We start from the raw sequence: 21,892 nt of genomic DNA on the forward strand, positions 1-21,892 counted from the left end.
TGTATTCTTTGTATTGATCTCTATGTATATATGGGAGTGTGTACTATTTCCTGTGCTGGAGAGCCTAAAATCTGAGTTCTGACTCAAATTTTTTTTGCTTAGCTTATTTGTGAAAGCCTTTTTTGGCCTAATTGTTACAACTTGGCACCAGCTGACCTGGCAACCCTGAAATCCAGCCTTTCGTTAAGGGCTCAATGAACACCTTATACATGCGGAGGATGTTGCACATCCTGATTAAAAGAAAAGAAGTAGACACTATCTGGTCATCTGTAACAGGTCTTCAAATTTACCAGTAATAAGGTAATTTAGAGGTCCAGTAATTCCAAAAAGGATGAGGAGCACAATTGAATCATTGTTAGTAATGCTGTGTCAGTACCAGCTTCCATGCCTACAATTTTGAGTGCAGGCTTTTCCACATGGCAGCCATACGACTCACTGTCATAAATGTAGGGTGGTATAGAAAATTACAGTTAGGTATGCAAAATACCATCTCCCTTAAGACGGACTAACAAGGATTCTCACAGAGCAAACCTTCAATATCCACAGTTTGTCACATTGGGTGACTAACACCAAAACCATTGCCTACTATGGTAATATGTGAGATTCCATGGAGCAAAATACTTTTCTGTAGGCTTTATTATAGAGTAATAACAATCCACACTTCAGCGCTTATCAGCTTTAACATATGCTTTTCACAATAAATACAGCGGTCGTAGTGGCTTTCTAATAATATTTCAGAATAAATAGCTCAGGCCTATAGCCATGATTGTTGGCCTATCACCATAACCAACTCAGTCCTGCTTGTATCGAGTATACATTTCTGCTACGAACAAAAAATTCAATACAAGCACTATTTTTAGTGGAAGCACACAAATTCAGCCCAATCAAACCCTGTATGCAGGAAAACAACATGTGGGTGGAGCCTAAGCCCCTCTCTCAGTAGACTCTTTTTTTGTTGATTACATAAGGTCAGAGTACAGTTGCAATTTTATGCCAGACTTAATAAATTCGGGTAGGTTAGTCTAGCTGTGGGCTCTAAAACACAAAACTGCACTCAAGTCTAATGTCGATAATTGCCCCTTTTCCACATGTGGAAAAACAAACACCGTAAATTATCTAATTAGCTAGGACACTGTAATAGCACTACTATGTCTGATGTGTGCGCCTGAAAGTTCAAGCTCAAACAGCCATACTGTTGCTGGCTCATGCAGCTGGATAAATAAACAAAAGGATCATATTTGTGTGGAAGACAATCACTTTTGCTGTGGAAGCCCACAACGTCTACCCAATCAAAACATGTACTCCTGGATACCAACGTATGGGTGGAGCCAAAGATTATCTCCTGGTATTGCTTCTTAATGCCCTTTTTTTTTTTTAGCTTTATCACATAATGTCTGGTGACAGGTGCACTGTCAAGACAGACCTAAAATTGAAGCTGTGATGTGGCAATCCTTGTTCCATGCTTATTAGTTCACCAGGTTCCTCCGAGCTATACCCGAATGCAGCTGTCCAACAGCAGTAGCATGGTTTCAAGTCACACTAGCTAACAAGTGGCTGCATGCATGTGTGTGAAAATGCACATGCAGGAGCATGCAGCTGGGCGTTTCTGCTGCATTCGCCCAGTCTCAGCCTCTTTTCTAACATAGGTTGGCCGATATACATGTCAGGAACATATTAGGGGATGGCAAAAATGTATTGTATGAAAACACATTACATGTAAAATTATAGGTAGATCCACTTGGTTTCCCACAGAGCCTACTTAGTTGTGTGGTAGTAATGTAAAACTGAAATACAAAGAGAATGTGAAATAAATTGATCACTAAAGGTCTGTATTTGGATTGAAGGATTATGAAAAATTTAATATGTGACAACGCATGTTCACTATTAAAGAAAAGTTGCTATTTTTCCTGTTTTGACTGTAACAAACTAGTTTTAGTAAGGCTCGGTACACCCTCTACACAGTGTCTTAGCTGTTTTTATGTTCTCCAGGTGTTCTCAGTGTTGCTTGAAGCCCCTGGGGATGTTTTCGAAGATGGTGAAAATCCCCCAAGCAGCCGCTCATCTGAAAGCGGGTTCACAGAATTTGTGCAGTATCAGGAGGACCGGCCAGATGATATTGACAGGGTGTTGAATGATGGCCAAGGACCCGCAGGGGTACCTCTCTGCAGCACTTCTTCGGAAACGGAAACTGCCTCCACAGTAGGCTCTGAGGACACTGTTGCCCACCGCCCATCTGTATCCTCACAAGAAGCCCCAGGGCAAAGTAGCAAAGCAAACCAAAAGACTGCAATGCAGTGCTGCTTGGAGTACTTTCAGCAGTTCTTAAACCGCCTCATCAACCTCTACATCATTCCACGTACTTCCTTGAGTTATGTGGGGGCTGGAGAAATTCGAGTGGATCTCACAGAGCAAGGAGAAACTGTGAAATGGACCCCAGAAACCGAGTCCGAGCCTGCCGTCAAAGCGGCATCTCCGAGCGAATACCTCCCCGCCTTCATTGCTGCCTGCCAGTTATTCCTTGAATGTTCGAGTTTTCCCGTTTACATCGCAGAGGGCAGCCATGCTTCAGAGCAGCATACTGAAAAGCGAGACACGGGTATGTGGCGTTACATTGTTATTCCCGTTTTAACTCAGATTTCACAATTATGTTTCAAAACTGACTTATAGTACAGCCTTACCTTACTTGAATATTGCAATAGAATGTTGTGTGCTGCACTAGCCATGGGACTAGACAAGGGGTCGCTGTAGTCACTGAATAGGTTCTGCATGCTTTCGAATCGTTGCAACAACGTTTCAGGTAATATTTGGCCCAGTTTGTTAGTAAGAAAATAAAATCATCAACTTTAATTTAAAAATGTCTTTTACAAAAATAAACTCTTGAAGAGAAAATGAAATTCATATACATGTTTCTGTAATTCGGTCACAGTTCTTCCAATGTTTTACGTTAGAATAAAATGTAACTACATATGTCACTACCTCCTTCTAATTTACCAACTTGAGCCCGGTCTTGTTTTCTCCCATTGCTTCAACTGTATATACTTTTCCTTGTATTTTTATAATTGTTGGTGTTATATTGCTATGATGATGATTATTGTATTACTATCATTAGTAGCAGGTATTGTGTTAATATTATTACGGCTAAATATGTTTTATTACTGTTTTTATGTTTAATAATACTATTACTCATATCGTATAAGTAACAGAATTTGTGTTGGCATAAAGGACAGGACCTTTTGATTGTGACTTTCTTCTAATGGCCTGAACCTGGGACACTGCCTGCTAGTGACCAAGTGGAAACAAAAAGCTTTGGGGAAGTTTTAAATAGTGTTTCATTTGGAGAGATCAACGAATGCATTCTCTTGCTGAAGTCGTGGGACCGGGCCAGTGCAAGACTAGCTCTGCTATGTGGATCTTCGGGGCGCCATTCAACATATTTCCAACTAGAAGTCACTTCTCCCTTCCTGGGGTTTGTGTTGATACACTCAAAATAGTCCTCAGAGTATCTATCTGTCAAGCTCTTGGTAATGCGGTCTCAGCTCTGTGTCCACCATATCTTTCTTATAAGACTACGCTGGAATCAAACTAAGTAATACACGTTTTTGTAATTTTTTCAATATTCCACTATTAAATAAGCAAGCTTTTTCCCTTTTAGTCAAGAGGCCAAACTAAAAGTGGCAGAGTTTCACTGTTGGATCACAATCTAATAATCTGCCTACAAGTCACATTCAGCATCTTTGGCTATACGTGTGCACAAACCGCTGCCATAGATACGGTACAGTAAATGGATGCAGTTGTGCGTGGGTTGGCACATAATAGAGGGGTATACCTTTCTCAAGCCCAACTTGTATTTACAAACACAGTAGGCAGGAATATACATTAATGTAAAGGACCTTGCAAGGTATTTTGCCACTAGGGACGAGGGGAGTGTTTTAGGCCTCTTTTCTTCTTTTGTACACGTGTCACCTTCCTTCCTAAGTTTGCAAATGAGCCTCCAGTGCACTCCTTGTAGGGGAAAAAGGAGCCCATATCATTAATTGCAGTGCTACATGTACTTGCAGCCTGAATTTGCAGCACCTCCTTTATTCCGGTATTTGGACTGGAGTAGCAGACAGTTCATCAGTGCTTTTATACCACTACTAATGTAACCTCATCTTGAGAACTCCAGCTTATGTTTTTTAACACACATTTTATTGGATTTCTATGGCACGTAAGGGACCAAAGCCCACTGCACACATTATAGGAACACATTGGATCAAAAGTACCAATAATTACATACAACCATGTAGCCTGCGAAATCTGCAGGCTGTACAACTGGAACATGACACAGGCAACCACAGACCTCACTGAGCACGGGATGTCTAGGTATGTGTATATGCTGACGATAGTGTCATGTAACTTAGGCATCATAGTAATCAGGTAGGTGTATAGACTGAATCCTATAGAGGATCTGTTTGTAGCAGAGGGGTAAGTCTATGCCTCGGTAAGTCGCCCAGCTGGACCATATTTTTCTATGTTTCCGGGGGCAACCTCGAGCATGGAAAACCGCAATCTCTGCTCCCATGTATCTGTCCATAGCCTTCCTCCCCCCACCTATTGCTGCGGGAGAAGTTCCCTTCCAGGTGTGGGCAATGTCCCGTTTTGCAAGTGTGATGCCCAGGAAGAGTAGATGTTGTTTATAGTGGTTCCCGCCAATCCCCTCTGTACTATGGAGCAGGAACAACCAAGGGTTAAATGGGAGATCCCACGATAAAACCCAGCCCAGGAAGGACGCAATTTTACGTCAGAATGGCTGCAGCGCGCCGCAGCTCCAAACTGTATGCAAGAAAGTGCCCTCCACATGATCACATCTGAGGCATGTAGGGGATTGGATGACACCCATCTTCCAAAGGCGGGAACGTGTAAAATATATACGGTGGAGGTATTTGAATTGGATGAGACTAACGTGTAGAGACCGCCGCACCACAGGGACTGGCGAGGGCCTCCGACCTGTCCTCCTCCCAGGCCCCCTGGTCTTATGTAATGTAGTGCAGGCATGGGTGGTCAATGTCTGATAGATCTGACGGATCTTGTGTGCTCCCAGGTCTCCCATTAGTAGACAACCCTCGACGGGGTGAAATTCTGGCAGAGCATCAATCGAGTGGATCTAAGGTGTCAGGGCGTGCCTCAACTGGAAACTGCGTCCGATGCAACTGGAAGTCTGTTTGCAATTGCTGGAACGATTTAAGAATAGCGCCCTGCATAACATCACCAAGAGTGGCAATGCCCAATAGGTCCCATTTATGAAACCCGGATAGTGCCGCTACGGGGCGCAAATACGTGCCATGCCATAACGGAGTCCTCTGTGTCAAATGGCCCTGCCACCCCATGTTTCTAACAGTGTATCGCCAGAGCTGAACTACAGTTCTACTGGCAGGGGGTAGGAAGTCCCGATTTACGTGGCTGTATAGGAGCCTCTGAAGGGGGATACCCTCCACTACCAGGTGCTCAAGTGCAAAAGCTGGGTCCGTGGGCAAATTGTACCACCAGTCAACAATAATCCAAAGATGAGAAGCTACATAGTATGCATATACATCTGCTGCTGCAATGCCCCCGCAATATGTGGAGTGTGTGCAACTACGTAGCACCACACAAATGGCGCCTCCGTTCCATAAAAACTTATTTACGATTGCATTGACTTGGGCAAACCATGTATAGGTAATGTATGGGAAGTGTTGTAGCCGATAAAGTATTCGAGGTAGGGAGACCATTTTAAAAATTGATGATCGCCCATATAATGATAGCGGTAGGTGGGAGCAGATCGCGGTCTCCTCATGCAGTCTAGTGAGGAGTGAGTTAATGTTTTGTGTCCACAAAGTTGTGGAACAGGGTGAGATGAAGTCCCCTAGATATTTAAAACCATCCGTCCCGTGGCACAACTGTGTGGCCTATGTTCCACGTTCCTGGTCACTGCATATAGGGAAGAGTACCGATTTGAAAGGATTAATACCAATACCAATACTCACTGAATACCTGGAGAATGTGAAAGGATTCAGTGTCCCGAAAACCCTGAGGTTTTCGGGACACTGAAAACCTCAGGGTTTTCAGTGTCCCGAAAGGGCTCCAGGGGCAGGGCAAACAACAGCAGAGACAAGGGACAATCCTGCCTTGTGCTGCGCCTATAGGAAAGGATGCCGACTGGTGACTGCAATCCGGACTGAGGCCGAAAAGTCAGTGTAAAGTAGTTGAACATATGCTAGAAATCGCGGGCCAAAATGTATGAATCCAAGGAGTTGAAATAGATATGTCCAACATAAGGAATCAAATGCCTTGTCTATGTCGGCCAGCAGAGTAGCTGCAGGGCGGTCCAGCTCTGGGGCCTTCGCTATAGCATTTTGGACACACCGGATGTTATGCCGGGTGGACCGATGTGGCATGAAGCCGGACTGATCGGGATGAATCAGCTCATGAATACACATACGAAGGCGATCTGTGAGGACTTTACCCAGGAGTTTGGGCTCAATATTTATGAGGGAGATAGGCCGATAGGAGGATGGGTTTTCCGGAGGGCGTCCAGGTTTAAGAAACAGTACAATTTCAGTTTGACACCAATCAGGGGGTAGTATGTGTTGCTCGAGGGCGCTATAGAGTGCTTCCAGCAAATGAGGACCCAACGTGGTCATATGTGACCTTAGAAATACACTTGGGAAACCGTTGGGGCCAGGAGCCCGGCCCGGGCGTATGATGGCCAGCGCAGCACTGAGTTTGTCCATCATTATGGGGGCATCCAACTGGTCTCATGCATGGTCTGAAAGTTTTTGAGGGGGTATATCTGTTAGAAGAATTTTTATCAGGGCGCTCGATAGTGTTCCCTCCGCGTAGAAAGTGAGGCATAGTACGCTGCAAACACCTGAGCCACTGCCTCTGGAGATGAGCACAAGGCTTGCCCGCATCCCGGAGTGTTGGGACTGCGGCGGGGGACTTCGCTGCCTGGCACAACCGATGGAGCATTTTGCTTGACTTATTGCCCCATTGGTAGATCCTGTGTTGTGACGCCAGCCAAATCTCTTTCCCTTCATTAGTGAGGTGTTGGTGTATGTGCTGTTGTGCTTGAAGTAGATTACGGTGTATGGTCGGGCAGGGATCTGTGACAAGTTTGGCTTCGAGGGACCTCTGACTATTTTCTAGCTCAACAAGTTGTGCAAAGCGTTTGCGCTTTTCGCCTGCATGGAAGCTTATGCCCACAGCGCGAATCGTAGGCTTGATACCACAGGATAACCTTAGACGGGGCCGAGGCGGTGTTGGACGCGAAGTAATTCGAAATGGCCAGCCTTAGGGTCTACTGATAGTTCGGGTCTCAGAGGTACCAGGGCGACATACGCCACCTGAAAGGAGGCTTTTGAGATCCTATGTGGAGTTTGAATAAGACAGGGGAATGATCGGACAGTCCCCTGGGCAGGATAGAAATACGTGATATTCTATGTATGTAGCCATGTGGCACGAAGACCTAGTCCAATCATGATAGCGAGCCGTGTATGGCAGATAAGAATGTAAACCCTGTCTCAGAGGGGTGGTAGGCACGCCATACAGCAAACCACCCCAGTGTAGTGGCCAGGAAATGTAGTTTGGATCTGCCCATCTGACGTTCGTGTCTCGGCTCGTGCCAACGGTTATGGGGTGACATGACATCATTCCAATCCCCGCCCAGCAGTGTCAGGCCCTCGGGGAGCTCCCCCCAAAGCTGTGTGATTCTGTCTATGGAAGTATTTCCCAAAGGGGGGCATCTATGCTGCCATTTTTTACACGCTCACCATGTAGTGTCCCAGATATGATGGTGTAACGACCACCGGGGTCTAACCAATGTTTGGAGGGAATAAATGGAACCTGGCAGTGTATGGAGATAGCTGTGCCCCTGGATCCCCTGGTGAACCCCGAATGATATACTGTATGGTATCCAAATCTAGTGAATCATGGAGTTTTATTACCCAAGAGATGTGTATTCTGCAGAAGAAGGATGTCTGCCTCGCAAAGCTTGGTTTGTCGAAGAACAGCACCCCTCTGAATTTTATTAGGGAGCCCTCTTACATTCCAAGATACAATGGTCAGTTCCCAGAGCTTGGGAGTACCTGTGTGTGATGTCATCTATCATCCGTGTGAAGAAAACTTTCAGTTGTGTGCATGAAGTCGTGGTGTAACCTCTGTGTGCATGTGAAAACTACAACTATAATAACTGAAAAAGTCTGAAGATTCCCATCCCCAACCCCCCACTCCAATACTGCCACCAACAAGGAGCATCTATCACGGAGGAGGAAAGCCCGGGGCCCCAGCAGGGGGTCCCAGGGGACCTCGTCCAATCATACCCCAACTTCCCATGAAACATGAACATAAATGTCTAGGGGCGTGATAGTTCCTTGAGATGACGTCCAAGCTGAAGTGGTGCTCCTAACGATACAAAGTTCGCGAGGAGAAAGTCGACCCAATCATGGCCGGGGGTCGGAGAAATGAAAGCGATTGGCCCATATTAAGATTCCTCGTCCTGAGCACGCCAATTGGATCTCAATCTATGTCTTCTCTTGGAGTTATTCCTCTTTTGCCTGTTTCACTGTGAAGCTCTGAGAGGAATCAGATTCCAGTGGTGGGGTGTATGTGGTTTAAGGTGTGTGTAGTTTTGTCTGCCCAGGCGAAGACCGCCACCGGCAAGTCAAAAATGTAGGACTTAGAGTTGTATGTGACTCTCATTCGGGCTGGATATAATAACATGTATTGTATGTTGAGGTCTCTAAGTCTGCGCTTTGCTGCGGTGAAAGACTGGCGTTGCTGCTCTACCAGCCTAGTGTAATCTGAGAAAATCATAATGGGGCGCAACTCGAAGAGTAGCTGGTCCTTGTGGTTCTTGGCATATTGTAAGATGGCGTCCCGGTCTGCTTAGTTCAACAACTTGGCAATCACCTGTCACGGACTTTCTTCCGGGGGTGGCTTCTTAGTCAGCGCCCGATGTGCCCTGTCCACAACAAAACAGCTGGACAGTGAGGCCTCTGGCAAGAGGGCCTTCAATCATTGTGTGAGGAAGCGGTACATGGAGGGGCCCTCACACCCCTCCGGGAAGCCAATGAAGCGCAGATTATTGCACAGAGACCGTTCCTCAGCGTCTTCCACCCGGTAAGCCAACTCCTGTGAGTTTATCCACCTTTTTGCAGAGCCGTTACTGTATCTACAGGCCGGGCCTCATGGAATCTGGCCCGCCTCTGACCACAAGCCACACCAAGCCTAGCCTGGCCGCTTCTGTAGTCCTAGGCGGCCAGCCAAGTAGACCCCCTAATGTGATCAGACTCGCCGGACCCCCAACCCACCTCAGCAGAAACCGTGTGCCAAGGATGTGTTTGCTGCCATTGGTAGACCACCTCCGCGTCCTCTTGGCCTTCCCACATTGGTGCTCTCCTTATCAGCCCCTATAGCCCCATCAGGGAGGAAACAGCGGCCCTGTCTTGCAAGGCGGGCGGCCCCGACAGCAGCAGCAAGGTCACTCTGGAGAACTCCAGTAGGTCCTCCTCTGGGCCCGACATGCATGGTTCCTAGCACTGCATACGGGGCCAAGCCCGGCCCTCTGTTTTCCCCTCGGGGTCCTGGTCTCCCTCCTGGTCTCCGCCGCCGCCGCTATGGGCACTCTGATGCTATTTTTCAGGGTGGGCTGGGCAGGCCTCCACCAGCTGGTCCTGATGTCTTCGGCCCTGGGCAGGCTCTTTCCTGTGAGCCGCTGGGCCCACCAGTCGCGTCGTTAAGGCTGAACAGACCCAGGCCCCGGCCTCACTGAGGATCCCGCTGCCCCACAACCGGACTCCCATCAATGGCGTTCCTCAGCATGGGCTGCCCGGATCAGCAAGGGAAGCCCCGCAGGGAGTCACTACGTGGCCCCGGATGCCCAGGCACCACCGCACCAGCAGTTCAACAAGCCCCCACGGGCACGCAGACACCCCCGGAACGGCCCGACAGTCCGCCGCAGCGCCGCTTCACTTCATGGAGCTCGATGCAGCCCCCGCCTGCCACCTGGGTCTCGCCCCGCTCCAGGCTTCCGCCTCGAGGAAGACGTCGGCTTTTTGTGGGCCCAGGCCCCCGCTGCACGCCGGTCTGTCACAGCCAACATTGTCCGGCCATTTTGCCTCGATGCAGGGTGCCTCCTTCTCCCCGGCCGCTGATATGGCCAAAGTGTTCCGTTTGAGCAGGATTAAAGCCGGATTACTGCGGATTAGCGGCTTGGATGTCCGAAGCCTCGTCGGGCTGCGTCCACCATGATGGCTATCCAAGCCACACCCACGGGTACTCCTGCTTTTCCATTTCTTCTGCCTATGTATCAGTTTTCCAAAGCACCCCAATCCTAACCTATGGCACAGAGTATTGAAATACAACTACGACAGCTCTACTGATTGATATCAAACCCACAAACAGAACTTCTGCCATGTTAACCTACAGTTGTTCCAACAGTACCACTATAGTCCCTTTGCTGTGGCACCCATTCTATTGCAGCAACTGTGCACTAAATTCTAATAATTCATGACTTGCAGCACTACTGTTATTCAGGCATGGGATTTCACAGTTGTACGAGTATACCTTAATCCTGATCTGCTGCCCTCCCTGCTACGCTCACAGTTACATTTCAGGAATCCATGCAAAGCTCTGTGTGTGCACCAGAATTAGGCTGTTTTAGCAGTGTGACCCACACAGCTCTTCTAGTGCACATCAAACGTCATCTGCATCTCGATTGATGCACATTATTCTTGCTTGTAGCACTCCTGTAAGAAATTGTTATTTATTGAAGGACCCACTTTAAGAAATAATCACAATACTTTTCAGGATGAGTCACAAAAGTCACTAAATAAACCTGCGCTTAACCCTCTGGTAGCTTGGCACAAAGCAGTTCGGCTTAGCATACAGGCAATGTGTGAACGTTTTTTGCAGCACTCGAACAGTAATGAAGTGAAAACACCACACAAGAAAAATCCCAAAACCAATTTAGAAAAATAGAGAATATTTTAATAAATAAAATCCCACCAAAAATATCAGTAGAACCGTAATTTAAGATAAATAGTAACTAGTGCCAAGAGGCGCGAAGCAGCAACTGCAGGTATCTGGTCGCACTAGACCGGGGGAAAATCACAAGTTCAGGCCAACTGTGATGTAGCACGGGCCCAATATAGGACCACATTTGTCTCAATTGAGGGTTTTTTTCTTATGACTTCGGTGTGGGGTCTGCGCAGCGTTGCTTTGCGGAGCTCTGCATTGCTCAGCATCGGATGCGTTGAAGTTTTTAGCTGTGCGGTAAGGCTCTGTGGGGCTCTGCATCGCTTGGTGCCGGATGTGGTGAAGCTTTCAGCTGTGCTGTGAGGCTCTGCGGGGCTTGCCATCTGATGAAGCGAAGCTTTCAGTCAGGACCAGCGCACGTTGCTCTGCTGGGCTTTGCATCGCTCAGCGTCCGATCCAGTGAAGCCTTGGATTGTTAACTTTAATGCTAATGTATAGACCTGTAACTTTGCCAAAAATACAAAAGATCTGGGTAGCCTGAAGACCCGACATCTCCGGGTCAGCCAAAAAAACCAGGATATCATCCGCATAGAGAGCCTCCCAGGCAAACCCAGCCACCTGGTCTTCAATCTGTAGCATTCTGCAAGTGGCTCGATAGCGATAATGAAAAGGAGGTGCTATGGGGGCAACCCTATATTATCCCACTCTGGATGTGGAAGGGCTCAGACGTCTTGCAGCCCACTCGAACCTTGGCTGTCAGGCCTGTATACAGCATTCGTACATAGGCAATAAAGTTGAGTCCGAAATTGAGTTATCGAAGGAGAGTGAACAGATACCCCCATCCCACCCACGTGGTCAAATGCCTTCGCAATATCTGCAATTAATGGCTGTAGAATTTAAGGCCACCATGTTACCCTTTTAATCCCTGATTCCCAATTTTCACAAATCTCTGGCGATTTTTTTTTAAATGGTTTCAGTTTGACTAGTTTTCGATCAAGTGCCAATATACATGGATTCAAATTGTTCATTTTTCATCCCTCATGATGTCTTCAAACCTTTGATAAACTTGTGAGTCTGCAGTAACGTCTCTGACCACAACTATATTGCAGTGGTGTCTGTAAAAGCCTTAATTTTTATTATCTCTTTTTCCTTATTTATGCTTTAGTGCTTACATTACTGGTACATTTACCTGCCTCTCCAAACATTAGATATGCTCTATCATAGATTTTTATCAATGTGAGAAGAACTCAATCATGTATCACATCTGAGTTATATCATTTTCACTACTGAATGAGCCACACAAATGACATTTTCAAGGTTAGATTTCAAGTATGTCTGGTAGTATCTTTTACTAAATCCCACCATTAAAATCCCTGATTTTATTCATGATCTTTCTAATTATCGTGATCTAAGCTGACCTGAAAAATTAATGTGCTGCTAGGTCTAGACCATTATCCTTGGGACATTGCAGACTAACTGAGTAAGATGCTAAATAACATTCTTCCAAAGAATACAGCAGTTTCATGCCTTTCATGATTATTATTGCTGTCATCTTGGGCTCAATAACAAAGATGAACCAAATATTTGCCATGTAGCACAGCGAACTGCGTTGTCTCAGCCTTGTCGATAATGTGGCCTTACAGATGGACCTAATGTATTTCCGTCAGGGACTTGATTATTTGATCAAATCTCCATTATCATTTGTTGAGAGACTATTAGCTGCCTTGAACATGATTTACACAGTTGTACGGTAATATAGTGGGATGCCTGTAAGCTAGGCATTTCCTCTGCCGGTTGAGAATAGACGAAGGCAATTGATCTCAAGGTAGATTCTTTTAGGAAATGACTTGGTTTAGTGTAGAAAGATTAATTGCCGCTTGTATGTGTGAGGTTGTTGTTGAATGTAAATTTGAAAGCAGAGCTGGCTACTTTGATTGACCTGGCCCCTGAATCGATCATTATTTGTAGTCCTGGTTTGTTGGATTGGGGTTTGCATTTTTTGTTACAGCTTTTCTCCCACTTAGACATGTATACCTTCATTAACCTTTGTAGCACATTTTTCAGAGTATCATGCAATATCTTACATGTTAAAGTTTGTGCTTATCTGTTGTGTTCATTTGTTTTATTTTAGACCATGAGCAAGTGCAACCTCCGTTGTGGCTCCAGACTCTCATGAATGCATGCAGCTTGCCAAGTGACTTCAGTGTGCAAAGTGTTGCTATTTCTCTGGTGATGGACTTGGTTGGCTTGACACAGTCCGTTGCTGTGGTTACTGGGGAAAGTCTGAGCAACCTCGAAATGGCTCAGCCACTAAGCCCAAACCAGGGAAGAGTGGCAGTTGTTATAAGGCCACCACTCTCAGAAGGAAACCTGAGGTACATGGCTGAAAAGACCAATTTTTTCAAGGTATAGTAATTGCTGTAGATCATGCTGTTTATAAGTTGAATATTACATCTATGGGTATAGGAACTCACCTCGGATCTAGAAAGATGTGGTATAAGTGTTACTCAGGAGCGTCCATAATCAGTTGTTCTACTTTTCATCATGGTCCTTGTTCCCCAGCAAATAGACCCACAATTGTTTTGCTATTTTTCACCTTTCCTTCATCTCAAAGACACCCATTTTATTACCTTCATTTTACATCAAGTCCTGGCTCACGTTTATAGTTTTTGCTTGGATATTGTCTCTCATCCTTGCTAATTACCATCCTTTATTCTCATTACTCATATTTTTATTTTTTACTCTATTCTTCCAAATCCAAACTTTATTCTCTGACAACCCCCCTTCAAACCCTACCTTTTGTTGCAACTCATGTTTTCTCTCAATGGATGCCTACATTTCTGCATACAACTCTTACTCCCTCTCAGATATACACACTCTTTTACATTTTCTTTATCATATTAGTGTCTGTCCTTTCCTCTCTAGTGGTCCCCACATTACTTTCTATACTGTCGTTATAACTCATGTACAATATTAATATAAAGTGTACCACTCTGTGGTTTTGTCAGTGTAACTAGTGGGTTTACTTGAAGGTTCTGAATAATGTGCAAGCAATCTGATGTATTATCAAGGAAATATATAGATTCTTTAAGCATTTTACATAAGTATAAAACACACAGTTCTTTAACTGCCGTCATTATATTCATATCCACCTGTGCAACATAACAAACAATTCAATCAACTTTTATATAGGTAGTATAAGGAAATGGGGTGTATTATATGGTGTGGTTGTGCGACCCCACCGTGTAATACACTTACCAACCCCTTTAGCACCAATAGGTTTCGTTTGTCAAACCTTTAGCTCAAACCTGGGTATCGATGAAACTTGGCAATCCGACTTATGCAAAGGAAGAAGCATTTAAACAGCACCAAAACCATTGAAGAAATGCACGATACACTCAAGGAATCAGAAGCAATTTATTAAACAAAAGACTGTATGTTCATGTATTTTTAGACACCAACATGAAAAAGATCCACCGGAGGCTTCCGGAGATATAGATTTTACAAGGTATAGTAAATATGCACTTTTTCAATTAATCATTAACAAACTGTGGCAAATTCAACGAATTTGACTCACAGCAACTTTTTCAAGAAAAACGTGGGTAAGTATCAATGCAGTTACGTCAGGCGACCAACTCCTATAGGCACGAAGTCAAGTGGACCAGCAAGATCCCAGAAACAATGAACTCAGCTGGAGAAGCCTGCTTCATCCAGTTCTAGGCACTTTTATCCTGCTTATATACATTTCCATGGAAGTGGTCCTGATGCAACGGATACAGAATGCTGAAAATGCTCAAGTATGCTTGGATGGGATGTAGTCTGCAGGGGTCTTTTTTGCGGGTACTCCATGGTCCACAAATGGGATGAGCCTGTCCTGGCCACAGGATTCGACATCCCTAAGAAGTCATCTCGGTCCTGGTAGAAGTCCAGTCGCCATTGGGTTAACAGTCAACATTGGGCTAACAGTCACCCGGTATCACTGTTATAGCCAAATCATTTCCTGGGCGGTAACTCATCTTCTGGGTGACCAAACTGCACTTAGACGACTCTCCCGGGTCCAGCAGACTCTGGTGCAACTTTGATCATTAGATCCTGGTCTCTCGTGCTCTATGGGGGCGTCAAGATCTGGGCTACTAACTTGCCCCAGCAGGCTTTTTCAGCCGTTGTTGCCCTGTGCTGCAAACAGGAGGTCAGCCAACTGACACTTGGAATCTCTTCTTCGGCTCGGGAATCAACTTCTCCATTAGCAGGATGCAGCAGGTGCAGTCGACATTGGTACAGCCTCTCTTTGCCTGGTCCTTGGCACAGCAGGGCAGTCCTAGTTTGGTCTTTTTCTCCAGCCCAGCGAGATCTGAATTCAGGATGCCAGAGGTGCCGTTTTGTATGCGAAAAGAAATGGTGTCAGGTTAGGATGTCAGTGGTGGCTAATGGGCTACCAGTTTCCCTTCCTCTTGATGGTCATTTCCTGGCTATCCCAGGATGCACCATTCGGCCTACACTCAAGATGGCAGGACCTCAATCCCTGTGAAAAGAGCTCCCTAGCCCTACCCAGAGGTGTGGCTGCCAAAGGGGCTACACACTCCTGGAAAACCGGTTTGGCAACTGGTTTAACCTTCCCTGTCCCTAGTGTCGACCTGTCTACCTAGACAATAAAGCAGCCCCTCTCCCATGTGTTGGCCATTTGCCCTTCAAAGGCTGCTTCTCTTTTGATGCTCGTTTTCTGGGCTAACACCCATGTGACTTATTGCAAGAGAGGGGCAACACCTCTTTCCCATGCAAGCTTCTATTGTTTCCTTTCCTGGGAGTCTTTTGCACGCCTCACCAGGAGGGCAGACAGCTGTCTTGAGGACAAACCCTACCCTGTGTGCAGCCATTAAGGGTACAGGAGACTAGAGGCAACAAAGTTTCACCCTACAACAAGTTACATTAATTTTGTCTTGAGCATCAAGTCGGGCTTAATGTAACAAGTTGTTTGATACATTGAAGTATCAACTCTGATCACACAATTCCGCAGTTAGCACAGCTGAGGGGAGGGTGTGTAGCCCTGTACTCGCGAATGGGGTGATCAAGCCTTTCCCCAGTAAAAGTGACAATTGGGTTGGGCATTTTTGCTGCCAGAAAATTTAAAGTACATGTTCTGTTTTTAAAATATGTTGCACCCTACCTTAGGGCTCATTAGGCCTGCCATAGGGGTGATTTACATATATTAAAAAGGGAGTTTTGGTCTTTGCCATTCTTTTAAATGACTGTCAGGTTAGCTGTGCCACACAGCTATTCCAGTCTGCAGTGGCAGACTGGGAGAGATGTTTTACCTTCGTCACAGCCAGGGTGGCAGAAACAGTGCAGCAAGCCCTAGGGTGACTCTCTAACCTCCAGGACCTGGAGACCTTGGCACCATATACTAGGGACCTGTAAGTGAGTTAGCTTATGCCAATTGGGTATAAGGCAATTCAACAGCCACATTTGAAGGTCAGGGCACTGGCACTGCAGTCTGGTTAGCAGGCCTAAGTGCACTTCCAGAGTCGAAAAACCAGCAGCATCAGTCCAAAAACTTGGGTTGGTCATACAAAAAGCAGCATTTCCTTGCATGTAGTTTGACTTTTATCACTATAGGGTTAGTATATAAAGTGGCCTGGATAGTGTCATTCAGCACACCCACATCATTCTCTCACTAAATAAAGGAGTGTTGGGCATTATTGGTTAATGTCTTATAAATTATAGATTAAACCTTGGTTGTTATTTCGCCATTTAACATCCATTTCTCCAGTGGAGAACCCTCATTCAGTTGTTTCTCAACTTCATGTAGTTGTTAACAGCATGTCATACCTGGACCTATTTCTAGAATTATTCTGAGGACAATTTAAAATCTTGACTCGCCTGCGATAATGTGGACATTGGCTCTTTTCCCCCATACGTCCTTTAATTTTGAGATGCTCAACAATCCGATTCTTTAAATTCATAAAGCTCTTTAACTTCTCTCATGTGGTACCATGCCCACAGGGGAGCTTCTAGTGTAACTTTGTGTGTCCAGTCAGCATGTAAGTTTACCACTTTCCATGCTCTTACTGTCACCACAGTTTGACCAGGCAAAAACGCAGTGACCTTTTCTCCACACAAATAAGGCATGAATACTTTGAAACCAATTCTGTACTAGTCCATCTTTAATGATAACTCAGTCTGTGCATTGTGTGCCTACTTATTAGTAATCATTAAATGAGCTACTAAATATTTATGCTGGTTTGGGAGAGACCTCACCCATCAGAGATTATACCGTACACTGTCTTTGGTCCAATCCTTGATATTCCAGCCTGTCATAAGACGTGACTGAATATTTCGTCTGCTCATCTAAAGAAATAATCAGGCTCTTAAAAGAGGGTGTTTTGTGATTTATATCAAAATTATGTTGAACAGTACTGCCCTTCTTGGCAGAGACAGTGGCAGGCATGCCCATCTTTGAAGCTCTTTTTTAAAATGATCTAGCAGCACTTCAAGATTTCTCGCCTGGAAACCTCTAGCTTTTTTGGTCACGTATAACCCTAGACATTTAAATCTATTGGTTTTCACTCTAAACAAGGTTAACTCTAAACCTTTGGCCTGCCAGTCATTCACTGGAAATATAATATATTTGTACCAAATATTGTTTAATCCAGAGAACTGCCTGTGTCATATATCTCAAGGAGTCTCCTAATCATGGCTTGAGTATCTGTTATGTATAGAAGAATATCATCTGTGGATAATGATACTCAGTCACACCAAAAAATATTGGTAACAAAGGGCATCCTTTTCTGTTGCCCCTATGTAGTGGGATCCTGTGTGGTAATATCCTATTCACCCTAATTCTCAATGCCAATAGTTCAAAGTTTTCCTACCCAGGCAAGCATTTTGGAACACGTACTCACCTTCCTTAACACTGAAAATATGAAAGGCCATTCAACAGAACCAAACACTTTTTTCTTCATCTAATTACAAAATAGCTATAAGCTCCATCACAAATTTGAACACATCCAAGCAGTTATGCAATGGTCTAGGATTTAGTCGAGTGGCTCTTTTTAGTTTAAATCCAAATTGATCTGGATATAGCAAAGTTCCCCCTACCCCCAGATACACTTAGCCAGTCTGTTTGAAAGGACCTTAGTCTCACATTCATCATGGAGATTGGAAGATAAGTGTCATGTTTGTCTTTAGGTGAACAATTTTTGTACAAGGCACTGTGGCCATTTGAAGGTCCAGCGGATTTTCTCTCGTTAAACAAGGTATGGAAAGCATTTGAGATCCACTCCATAACTATGCTCAGCAACCATTCTACATGTCCACTACAAAGCCATTTTGGCCTGCAGCGTTTCAACTGAAGGGCAAATACTACCACCATATTTGGTAATATCACTCCCCAAAGCACCTATTTCCAGTTCAGTAATACTCTGCATCAGTAGGTCAGCAACAAATTCGATCACCACTTCCTTGGGCCATCTGCCCTTCTTGTTATAAAACTCTTAATAATAATAAGCAAAGACTTTTGCCATTTCAGAATGTCTCCATAATCACCACCCCTGTTTGATCAGTTACTAAAGAGCCATTTATCTTTCAATTCCATCCTGTATATCTATGTACATAGTTTTTCTGACTCTATCCCCAGACTCATAAATAACAACCCTCTGAATGTGTATATTGGATCAAAGCCTAAGTAGGATAGTTGTAGATTTCTTACCATAGAATTTCCCCCAGGCGTTGGTCTGGATCCCTAGATGTTTCTTCAGCAGTACCCCTGCGTGTCGGTAGTTTGTGTCGTTCGGCTCTGTGTCCATCGTGCACGTCACAGGACCTATATAGATGCTGCCCGGGCACACTGAGGTTAGTACTTTCTTGTCCATGCCAGCCTAAGCGCAGATCCAGAGAGGGCTACTCAGACACTTTTAGGCAAATTCTTTTTTACTTTTGTCGAGCTTTTTTCTGAGTCTTGGACTCCTGGTGCGTCGAGGATGTCCCAACATAGGACCGTTTTCAAGACCTACTGATCCTCTCATCGGATGATGTCCATGATGGTTGCGGAGCCTGCACTCTTCATCCCATTCTAAATCGTCACGGTCAGGTGAGCACAAGAAGAAGTCGAGGAAACATAGGCATTCTTCGACTTGACACCGTCCGTCGGCTGACGCAACGCGGAATGCAGTGCGTCGTCACTCTAGGACTCCGTCCTCAGAGCCTCTTTCCGAGATGACTCCGCACCTCCCTGTTTTACCAGGAGGAGCCGGAGTGTCTCTTGCCCAACAAAGGAAATTCTTTGAAGCATTCCACCTCATCTTTGGGAACCCCATCTCCGCTGGTACGACTTTGGGCCCCGCGGAGTCGGTTGGGGGCCCCAGGCTTTCAAAGCTGGCAGCTTCACTCCGCACCATCTGTCGATCTCACTCGACCTTCTCTGATGTCGGTCCCAGTGGTGACTCTCCTGACGTCGACTGTGCCTCCTACGCAGTGGTGATGAGAAGGGCAGCGGAGGACCTTTGCCTCGAGCTCCCTTTGATGGCAGTCTGGATTAACCACCTGACAGAGGTGCTTCAGCCTGCAGCTTCTACCTCTGAACCCCTTTTGCCCTTTAATGATGTCCTTCTGGGCACTTCATCCAAGCCCAGCATAGGGACAATTGCCTGCCACCACTGCCCCACTCGGGGCGACCCAGCATTCCTTACGCATCATCCTTCCCCTTTGAGCTTGGTTATCTAAGCCTCCGCTTCATAGGGCGCATTCCCTTCTGCACCCCTCGATAGGAATCCAAGAAGCTGTACCATCTTGGGAAGAGGATGTTTTCTTTCTCCATCTTGGCATTTCGTTCATTGAATACCAGTTGCCTCTTGGGCCGATACTCCCATACCATCTAAGATATGGGTGCGCAGGCGCTGCCTCAGTCTCCGGAGGTGGCCTGGGCCATTCTCTCCCAGGCAGTTGCAGACGGGAGAGACACAGCCAAATTCCCAAATCCGTTTTGGACTGGATACCACGACTCACAGGGCAGAACGGTTTCCTCGTCAGTAGCATTACGACGCTACGCCTGGTTGAGGACTTCTGGCTTTTCAGGTGATGTCCAATCAACCCTGATGAACATGCACTTTGATGGCACTCGCCCTTTCAGCGACAAGGCCGACTCAGCGCTTGAGCTGCAACCATATCCTTGGGCCTCACGTCTACCGCCCGGCCCCCCCATCCCTATCGTGGCTATGGAAGGGGTGCTCAGCTACGTCCAGTCCAGACCATCCACCGAGTCATGCAAGCTGTCCAGCCTAGGCGTGGCGACGGATGTGGGTCTCAATGTCCTCGTGGGTCTAGGAGCCATTGGGCGGGCCAGTCCACCCTGTCGCCGCCTGCTACTGCCGCCAAATCTTCCTAGTCCGACGTTCAGGCCCTTCATCAGCCAGTTGGAAGCAGGATTCTCCATCATCTCCTCCGCTGACAGTCCATCACTTCAGACAGTTGGGTTCTGCAGATAGTCTTAAGGGGCTACTCCCTCCCCTTCGAGACTACCCATCCCTCCATGCCACCTTCTTACGACTGTATGCTGATCCCTTGGCACGTTTTACCCATAGAGAGGGTCCCTGGGCCAGAAGTAGGACATGGTTGTTATTCCCGCTACTTTCTGGTGCCCAAAAAGGACAAAGGCCTGTGTCCTATCCTGGACCTCTGGACCCTCAACTCCTTCCTCTGGAAGGAGAAATTCAAAATGCTCACTTTGGCCTTGGTCCTGTCTGCCCTTGACCCAGGAGACTGGATGGTAGTGTTGGACTTGCAAGACTCTTATTTCTATATCCCTTTCCTGCCAGCCCACAGACGTTACATATGGTTCACGAGGGCCACGAGCACTTTCAGTTCACCGTTCTCCCCTTTGGCCATACCAGTTCCCCTCGGGTGTTCACAAAAACGATGGGAGTGGTCGCAGCTCAGCTGCGCAGATCAGGGGTGCCAGTCTTCCCCTATCTCGTAGACTGGCTGTTGAAGGTGTGCTCGCCCCAGGCTGTCATCTCGCACCTCCAGAATTACAGCGGACCTCCTGCACTCACTCAAAGTCACACATGATTCCGTCTCAAACGCTCCCTTTCATCAGGACGATTCTGGACACAGTCGAGTTTCTGGCCTATCCTCCCGAGCAGCGAGTCTGGGATATTCAGGTTATGATTCTGATGTTTCAACCTCTATTCTGGAATGACTTTGAGGCTGCTCTGCCTCATGGCCTCCTGCATCCTGCTGGTGGACCATGCCAGATGGCATATGCGGGCTCTGTAGTGGCACCTGAATGCTAGTGGGTGCAGCATCAGGAGAATCTTTCCGACCACATCCAGATCTTGGACATCAGGACATATCCCACCACCTGGAGGGTTCTTTGAATGGCATGCCGGACAAACTCAGCCGTCATTGCCTGGTCAGTCACAAATGGCTTCTCCATCCGAAGGTGGCGCAAGGTTCCTTTCAGCGGTGGGGAGAGCCTTTGTTAGATCTGTTCGCCTCCGAAGAGAATGCGCAATGACTGCAGTATTGTGCGTTGGAGTTTCCAACTTGGTGCTCGCTTAGGTAACGCTTTTAGTTGCGAGTGGAGCTTTGGCCTCCTCTACGCCTTTCCCGCCTATACCACTTCTGTCCAGAGTGCGCAAGAAGATCAAGCATGACCAGGCCCAAGTCATTCTTTTGGTATTCCGACATTCTGACCATGACCATCGATCCTCCGATCAGACTGCCCATTCAGGAGGATCTTCTGTCACAGCACCTAGGGATTGGTTCTTCACCAGAACCTGTTCAGCCTCCTCCGCCTTGTGTGGAGATTGAGCGGCGACAGTTGACATCTTTCGACCTTCCACCCGAAGTCTGGGATGTCAGCTTGTCAGCCAGGCGTCCCTCCACTAAAACGGTACACGCCTGT

At 46.4% G+C, this 21,892-nt stretch overlaps 1 protein-coding gene across 3 annotated transcripts in view; it reads left to right on the forward strand.

The window, feature by feature from the left end:
* Positions 1 to 21,892, forward strand: part of DOP1A (DOP1 leucine zipper like protein A) — a 1,047,530-nt gene that overhangs the window by 443,873 nt on the left and 581,765 nt on the right. For all 3 annotated transcript variants that reach the window (XR_014963003.1, XM_085611023.1, XM_085611022.1), the window contains 2 exons: positions 1,990 to 2,596; positions 13,124 to 13,398. Coding sequence is in view for 2 of the 3 variants with exons in the window: in XM_085611023.1 (XP_085467149.1) it covers positions 1,990 to 2,596; positions 13,124 to 13,398 (882 nt within the window). In the remaining variant the exon portion in view is untranslated. The remainder of the gene's footprint in view (positions 1 to 1,989; positions 2,597 to 13,123; positions 13,399 to 21,892) is intronic.

The sequence above is a fragment of the Triturus cristatus genome, chromosome 6, assembly GCF_964204655.1.
Source record: "Triturus cristatus chromosome 6, aTriCri1.1, whole genome shotgun sequence".
Taxonomy (NCBI): Eukaryota; Metazoa; Chordata; class Amphibia; order Caudata; family Salamandridae; genus Triturus; species Triturus cristatus.